This window comes from Acomys russatus, chromosome 7 (genome assembly GCF_903995435.1).
Source record: "Acomys russatus chromosome 7, mAcoRus1.1, whole genome shotgun sequence".
NCBI classification, from domain to species: domain Eukaryota; kingdom Metazoa; phylum Chordata; class Mammalia; order Rodentia; family Muridae; genus Acomys; species Acomys russatus.
This window is the reverse complement of record NC_067143.1, coordinates 55,450,528-55,459,592: the sequence shown is the minus strand read 5'-3', so window position 1 is coordinate 55,459,592 and position 9,065 is coordinate 55,450,528. Positions and strand designations below refer to the sequence as shown.

The window sequence follows — 9,065 nt, the reverse complement described above, 5'->3', positions numbered from 1 at the left end:
TCTTGGTAGCCTGCTATCCTTCCTCTGAGTGCCACCAGGCCTCCCCATCCAGGGGACGTAGTCAAATATGGGGCACCAGAGTTCATGTGAAAATCAGTCCCCACTCTCCATTCAATTGTGGAGAATGTCCTGTCCATTGGCTAGATCTAGGTAGGGGTTCAAAGTTTACTGCACGTATTGTCCTTGGCTAGTGCCATAGTTTGAGCAGGACTCCTGGGCCCAGATCTGTTCATCATAATGTTCTTCTTGTAGGTTTTAGGACCCTCTGGATCCTTCTATTTGCCCATTCTCCCATGCTTCTCCCAGAGAGTCCTAGAAACCTACAATATTTTCTTAATTAAAAATAAAACATTTGGAGAGCTCCTGGTGGTGTATTCTGTAACAACGTTGTTTGTCTGCATGTCCAAGGTCTTGGATTTCAAAGCAAACAGGAAAACACAAACAAAAAAACTCGAGAAGGCTTTTTGATCCAAAATGGATAAAAACAGGTGTTTTTCTTAATTAAGAACACTTCGAGTTATGGCTTACAGGATATTTCAAAGGAGACCTTGTTGTTGGGATAACAAAGTCTTATCCTCCTATCCGACCATCCCAATGCCAACTGTACTAAATCATAGATCTATCACATTATATAAGATCTATAATTTTATAACTGGCCCAAGATTTTCCTTGTATGGTCTTTGTGTGCTTGATGGTAATAAAGTTAAAATTAATATTAGAAGTAGCTAAAATGAAATAGAGTTTATGTTTTCTTTAGCCATACAGTATTGTCCTGTCCTCTTAGCTGACAATAAAAGCCCCAGAACAAATCTTTTTTTTTTTTTTACAATTTCTAAATATTTATTTTTTATTTTTACATATACATTTATAATATATATATATATATATATATATATATATATATATATATATATATAGTAAACCTCCTATAGCAAGAATAACCATGACACAATCAGGAATTACACAAATGTTACATTCTTAGTGTTTTGGCTATTTGTATTTGACAGTCTTGAAGAAAACATCTTTCCTATCTTGGTGCATCTAAAATTCTGAATATAAATCAATCTCCATCACATCTTATCAGTATCAACTTAGAATATCTGTCTAGACCTAGAAACATCTTAACCCCTAAGTGACTAAGCTTCATTGGAAGTACAACATAATTTTTATTATCAATGAAGATACAGTTGTTTATAGACTTTATTACTTTGAATCGTGGTCCAATAAACATGTAAGTACAGGTATCTTTTTGAAAATTATTATATGTTTTCTTTAAGATGTAAATCTGTGGTACTTGGAAGAAATCCATTAAGTAAAGTACTATTCTTGCAAGTCTGAAGAGCTGAGTTTAATCTGATATAAATAAAATCAGGGAAAAGTAACATGCTTTCGTAATTTCAAAGCTGAGTAGGCACAGACAAGCAGATACATAAGGGGTTTCATAGCTTATTTTGTGAGTACTGGGCTAGTAATAGACCACAACATACACACACACATGCACACACACGAATGCACACATGCACACAAGCACACACACATGCATACACATAGAATGTATATATGTGTACAGATGCCTATGTCATAGCATATGTATAGTGGTTCAAGAACAGCTTTGTAGAATCAGTTCTCTTCATACACCAGGTGAGTCTAAGGGACGGGACTCATGTCATAATGTTTGATAGCAAGTACCTTTATCTACTGAGCCATCTCGGTGGCCCATTAGAAGAATTTCAATTATCTTTTTTTTTATTAATTTATTCTTGTTACATCTCAATGTTTATCCCATCCCTTGTATCCTCCCATTCCTCCCCCCCCATTTTTCCATTATTCCCCTCCCTTATGACTGTTCCTGAGGGGGACTACATCCCCCTATATATGCTCATAGGGTATCAAGTCTCTTCTTGGCTACTTGCTGTCCTTCCTCTGAGTGCCACCAGGTCTCCCCCTCCAGGGGACATGGTCAAATGTGAGGCACCAGAGTACGTGAGAAAGTCATATCACACTCTCCACTCAACTGTGGAGAATATTCTGACCATTGGCTAGATCTGGGAACGGGTTTAAAGTTTACCTCCTGTATTGTCCTTGGCTGGTGCCTTAGTTTGAGTGGGACCCCTGGGCCCAAATCTGCCTATCATATTGTTCTACTTGTAGATTTCTAGGACCCTCTGGATCCTTTTATTTTGCTATTCTCCCATGTGTCTCTCATTTAGAGTCCCAATAGGATGCCTTCCCCTTTGTCCCAGTTTCCTGGTAAGTGAAGGCTTTCGTGGGACATGCCCCTTGGGCTAGTGTGCAGATATTAGTGAGTATATACCATTTGATTCTTTCTGCTTCTGGGTTAACTCACTCATTATGATCATTTCTAGCTCAATCCATTTATCCACAAATTTCGGGAATTCCTTGTTTTTAATAGCTGAGTAGTATTCCATAGTGTATATGTACCACAGTTTCTTTATCCACTCTTCTACTGAGGGACACTTAGGTTGTTTCCATGTTCTGGCTATTATGAATAAGGCTGCTATGAACATGGTTGAGCATATCATAAAAATAATTTGAGTATTTTTCCATAGAACTTCATCTGTGCATTGCAATCCAAAACTTATTTGTACCAACTTTTCTAAGTCACACACTTTCCTTTTCTGTTATATTTTTGTTGTTATTATCAGACATTTTGTTGACAAGATCTTACAACATGTTTTCATCACCACTAGGAAAATGCCACACAATTTTAAAAGGGTTTTCTCAATAGACATGATAAAGTAGATGGGAAAAAGATCTCAAGGCCACAACTCTACACAAAGAACCACAAGCAACTAAGGAATACTGAGAGCAGGAGAAATAGTCCTCCCCAGGAACAATCACACCAATTCATTATCCTGCATCAGCATAGTCCCTTCTGGGATTTAGAGTCTCTCTTGAGAAGTCTGGTGTAATTTTAGTAGTTCTGCCTTTTATATATTATGTGGCCTTTCCTCTTGCATCTCTTAATATCCTTTCTTTGTTCTGTACATTTAGTCTTTTGATTATTTTGTGGTGAGTTTTTTTTTTCTGGTCCAATCTATTTGGTGTTCTGCAAGCTTTTTGCACATTTATGGGCATTTCTTTCTTCAGGCTAGGAGAAATTTTATTCTATAATTCTGTTGAAAATTTCTGGGTCTTTCAGCAGGAATCATCTCCTTCTATTCTCATCATTATTAGCTTTGGTCATTTTATAGCATTCCACATTTCCTGTGTCATTTGTGTCAGAAAGTTTTTAGATTTATCATTTTCTTTGGCCAGTGAATCGGTTTCATTTATTGTGGCATCTACTCCTGAGAGTCTGTCTTTCAACTTCTATATTCTGTTGGTGATGTTTATGTCTGTAGTTCCTATATGCTTACTCAGATTTTCCATCTACAAGGTTCCCACCGTTTGTGTTTTCATTGTTACTTTTGCTTTCATTTTCAGGTCTTGAACTGTTTTATTTGTTTCCTTTACTTGTTTGATTGTATTTTCCCATATTTCCTTATGAGACTTATTTATTTCCTCTTTAAAGGCTTCCATCACCTTTATAAGATTAGATTTAAGATCATTTTCTGTTTCTGTTTCCTATATAGCTTATCACCTGAGTGGTCTGGAGTTCTGGTGCTCAGAGTCTTCTGGTCCAGTAGGTTGTTGCTACTGTTTTTGTTTTTTTGGTTTTTTTTTTTTTTTTTTTTTTTTTTTTTGTATGTTTGTTTGTTTTTGTTTTTGGCCTATGTGACCTCTGGGGTTTTAGCTGCCAACATTGCCTCTTGGGTCCCTAGAACTGGTGTAGCATCCAGAAAAGCAGAAGTCTTGTCCTAAAATTGTGGGTCAAAATATGGAGCCCAGGTGACGGGGTATAGTTACCAGCTGTTGGGTGTGCTTTAATGGGAGTTAGCCTTCTAGGAGCATAAGGAAGGGGTTTTACATGGTGTTCCTGGTGCTGGAGTGGCCTCCAGGATGCAGATAGAGTTGTGGGTGGGAAAATGGAGCCCAGGATATGTGGTGTAGTTTGTGGCTGTTGATTGTGCTTTAAAGGGAGTTGATGGGCCTAGGGCATAGGGCAGAGTCTTACATGTGGTCCCTGATGCTAGTGCAGCCTCCAGGAAAGCAGGCAGAGTTGTGGGCTATCAAATGGAGCTCAGGGGATGAAGTGCCTACTTTTTAATTATAATATATATTTTCCTTTAAAAAACTTTTTTAGACATTGAAAAACAGAGAATATTCTTTTTTCATTTTTTATTAAATATTTTTTACATATCCATTTATCCTATTACACATACATACAATACACTACCTTCAGCAAGAAGAACCATGAAACTATCAGGAATTATATAAATGTTACATTCATAGTGCTTTGGCTATTTGTTATTCCAACTATACCATTAACATCTGCTTGTGAAGAACCCAACCTGTAACTACAATAAATAAATGGCCATTGATGAATGTGGAAGCTTGGCTGATTAACAATAACACAAATATCTGGGTAGAATTTTATTTCGTGGGGACTCTTTAATTTTTTATATAATCACTTTACGTCTGATCCCAGCCCCCTTCATCCTCTCCTCCAAGTCCCTCCCTTGTGCTTTCATCTTCCCATTTTCCTGTCTACATCTTCTCAGATGAGGGGAAGACCCCAAGGGGCATCAACCCACTCTGGACCCCAAGTCATAGCAGGACTAACCACATCCTCTCCCACCGGTGCCTGACATGGCATCCCAGCTAGGGGAAATGGATTAATTGAACAAAACTATCTACTTATTCTCTTATTTACATATATTTTCCATTTTAGGTGGAGGATTGAGATTTCTTAAAGACTATAGGAAATATACATTCCCCAAAACTTGGTTGTAGCTCATATTTCTTACCAGTGTGTTTCAATTTCCATACATTAGATAACCATGCTGTCAACAGGCTCAAGTAAAAGACCTAATATGGACAAAATACTTGGAAACTGTTAATAAAGTCCCATAACCCCAAGGTCTAGAGAACACACAAGGGAGGGAACATGCAAAGAGACAGACAGAGAGGAAGGAAAGAAAAGACAACAAGGAAGGAAGGGCTATGAATAGCCATAATTATAATTCATCCCTGAGGAGATGCTTCTGAAATAAATGCTCCTACAGACCAGGCTTGTTTCAGTGCCTGAAAAAAGTGTGTAAGGGCCAAATTCTTCACAACTATCTGAAGCTCCTAAAATGTCATCAAAGAATGAACAAGGTCAAAATCTCAGGTTTGTAAGGGTATGTAGTGTATTTTCTCTTGGAAGTCCTATAGGTACCAGGACAGGGCAAAGTAGGAAACAGGTGTCTGACTTTTCAGTAAGAGAAAAACAGTGGCATTGTCTGCCAAGAATCCACAGGTGATGGTCATAGTCCTTAAGACTCCTACACTCTTCCAGCCTGGCCTCTTTCACAGTTGGCTATGCTGATGTGTGCATATACATAACATCTAGGACATTCAGTTAGGCACTGAGTTTTGCCCAGGGTATGGGGGAAGTTTCTGGAGATAATGAAGAATGTATATTTCATTATATACATATGTAAAAGTTTCAATTATTATAATAATGTTAATAATAGTAAAAACTATACTAAAGGTGCTTAAAAAGTGAAAGAACAAAGAAAGGCCATTGAGATGAGTTGTGTTTCTATATACTTTTGCCTCTCTGTCTGAACTTTTATTTTTCTAACCTTTATTTGTCTAACCCTGTGATTTTCTTCTCTAAAATTATATGTGTCTACTTTTCTCACATGTTAATTGATTTCCGCTATTCCCCCAGTCCCAGGATCAATGTGATCTTCAGAAATGTCAAAATTTGTCACTTACCACTCCACAAATTTAGTTTGCTAGACAGTACAAATTCTGCTGCTCAATTTTAGTCTAGTGCAGTATATTTGCTTAAAGTCAAACCTCCCTTTGTTATGTCATTTTCCCCCTAAATGCTTCATAAGAAGTTAGTAACATGTGAAAATTCTCATATGAGAGATATGTATCTGCTGTAAGTTTTTGTAATAACAAAAGCTTCAAACGAAGGAAATCATTCTCTTTAGCAATTCTAATTTATTCCTATGCTTAGTGTTTAAACCAAGATGACAAAAGAAGTCACTAAGAACTTTTTAAAATGACAACCCCAAATATTAAGTTGTTTTCCAGTTTTAATACTGTTAGAAAACATTCCAGATGTAATGTAACTAAATTATCATTTTAAAAACTCTTAAATGTATATTAAAATGTTCTACAATGGAAAAAAACAGGGAAAATGGGCAAATCTTGAAGAGTGAAGCCCAGTTATCTTGGCTACACCTTTGCAAGATGAAAGTGGCTATGTGAGTAATGTCTAATTGTACACAGAAGTATAGTTTGCACAGCATGTGAGATAAGTAATTCATACCAAACATAAAATAATATGGCTGTATTTTCTTCTGATGATGCTAGAAAGTGTCTGCCTGTATGTGCCCAATGATACCTAGAATTTCAAGTCAGAGGCGTTATCAGTATAATTAGATACAACCTGACTCCATAGCTTCTAAAACATAACCAACATACATGTATGAAACTATCAAACAATAAAAATATCCATGTGAGCATGTCTAAGCAATTCCTTTTTTTTTTTTTTTTTGCTTCTCTAACTAAGTGATGTCATATTCATGTATCTGGTATTATCAAATAATGCCTTCAAGTGATTATCATAGTCTCTTTTATTGCCTGTACATTATGAATTTGTGAAATATGATATAATGTATATATAATTAAATAGTACATATAATGAATTTCTGATTTTTGGAAGTATTTATCAGGGGCTAGAATATTACACTGCTAAAAAACAGAGATTTTCTAATTTTGGAGACACATACATAAACATCAGTTTTATGACACTTTGAAGCCTTCTCCAAATTCTAGAATTTTATCAAGAGAATAATCCTTATAGTCATTTATCAATCCATACACTTAACCAACTTTTATTTGTTTGTTTATATGCCTGAATAATTTTGCAATCAGCTATCAATACTTGATTTTCAAATAATGCTTATATATTTTCTAACTTTCTAGGTTTCACTTATTCTGGAGAATCTTCAGGTCAAATCTCCACACTTTCAGTAAAAATGAATAATACCAAGGAAAAATACTTTGTAAACACCAGCCAGAATGCTACTCAACTGTAGTGTTTTCTTCCTTTAGCATATAGGGTTTACAAAATTTTCATTTAGATCAGTGGTTCTCAACCTTTCTAATGCTGTGTCTCTTTAATACAGCCCCTCACCTTGTGGTGGCCTCCAACCATAAAATTATTTTTGTTGCTACTTTATAACTGTAATTCTGCTTCTGTTATGAAATGTAACGTAAATATCTCATATGCATGATCTGTTAAATGAGATTCCTGTGAGAGAATCATTCATCTTCCAAAAGAGCCATAGCTCACAGGCTGAGAGCCACTGACTTAGATCTGCTCTTCATACATAGCTTATCTCTAATGTACACTCCAGTGATCTTATAGTGCGCTCTGAATAATGTGTAGAGTTGCTCTTTACCTATCCAATGTTTCCATATTTAGAAAGCTCCCAGGAATGATTGTGCTGCCATTGTTGTTGGAAAGCAGGACCACTGAACATCCACACAACAGGTAGCATCTTCAAGGGGCAAAGCCTAAAGAAATTATTTCTATCATTTTACTCGATGGGGAAACTTTCCTCTGCAATGCCTGAAATTTGGCTCAATACCTCTGCCTGCCCATTCCTACTCACTGGGTTCCCAGGTCTGGAGAAAGTCCATCACCTCATCTCCCTCCCGTTGCTGCTGGCTTACATCTCCATTCTGCTTGGCAATGGCACCCTTCTGTTCCTCGTTAAGGATGACCGTAACCTCCATGAGCCCATGTACTATTTCTTAGGGATGCTGGCAGCTACGGATCTTGCAGTAACACTGACCACCATGCCCACAGTGCTGGGCGTACTATGGTTAAATCACCGGGAGATTGGCCATGGTGCCTGCTTCTCTCAGGCCTACTTTATCCACACTCTCTCGATTGTGGAGTCAGGGGTCTTGCTTGCCATGGCCTATGACCGTTTCATTGCCATTCGCAACCCGTTAAGATATACCACCATCCTTACTGACACTAGGGTAATGCAGATTGGCATAGGTGTATTGACAAGGGCTGCACTGTCAATCATGCCCATAATCATTCGCCTGCATTGGTTTCCCTATTGTCGATCCCATGTACTCTCCCATGCTTTCTGTCTGCACCAGGATGTCATCAAGCTAGCCTGTGCTGACATCACATTCAACCGTCTCTATCCAGTTGTGGTTGTATTTGGTATGGGGCTTTTGGATTTTTTTTATTATTTGTTTTTCCTACATTTTGATTCTCAAGACTGTCATGGGCATTGCTTCTACAGACGAGAGGGTCAAGGCCCTCAACACATGTGTCTCCCATATCTGCTGCATCCTGGTTTTCTATGTCACTGTGGTTGGTTTGACATTTATTCACAGGTTTGGAAAGCATGTTCCTCATGTGGTCCACATCACAATGAGCTATGTCTGCTTTCTTTTCCCCCCATTTATGAACCCTGTCATCTATAGTATTAAGACCAAACAGATTCAGAGTGGTTTGCTCTGTTTATTCTCCCTGCCTTGTTCTAGAACATAACTCTGACTGATTACTTCTGAAATTGGAACAAGTTGGCAACATTTCAGGCAGAAGAGACCATGCAGAATAATTCAATAGAAACCTACTAATGCCTCTGAAACTTGATTGTTGTTTATTACTGATATAATATGCCTTATTATATTTATAGTACTAATCACTATTTAAAGATCTCACTTTGGTGTTCACTGTTCCACTAAGGTAACTCATTTGTTTTTTTAAGCTTATGGCATGAGCATTCGTATATAGTCTTCGAGAGTAGAGCACTCAAGTGTTTGGATCAAGACCATCATTTTCCATGCTAGCCCTTATTTACCCAGGACTAATATTTTTGGTTGCTGTTTCTAGAAAATTGCATTGAGTGAAATGAGCTGGACACAGCCCTCAATGTGCAGTGGTTCCCCTAGGAAGAACATGACCA

At 37.4% G+C, this 9,065-nt stretch overlaps 1 protein-coding gene across 1 annotated transcript; it reads left to right on the top strand.

Annotated features, from left to right (window-relative positions):
- Positions 1-7,698: 7,698 nt before the first annotated feature.
- On the top strand, positions 7,699-8,647 carry LOC127192218 (olfactory receptor 51B6-like). The gene is given in 2 exon segments (XM_051149539.1): positions 7,699-8,331; positions 8,333-8,647. Coding segments are annotated over 2 exon segments (948 nt in total).
- The last annotated feature ends 418 nt before the right edge of the window (positions 8,648-9,065 follow it).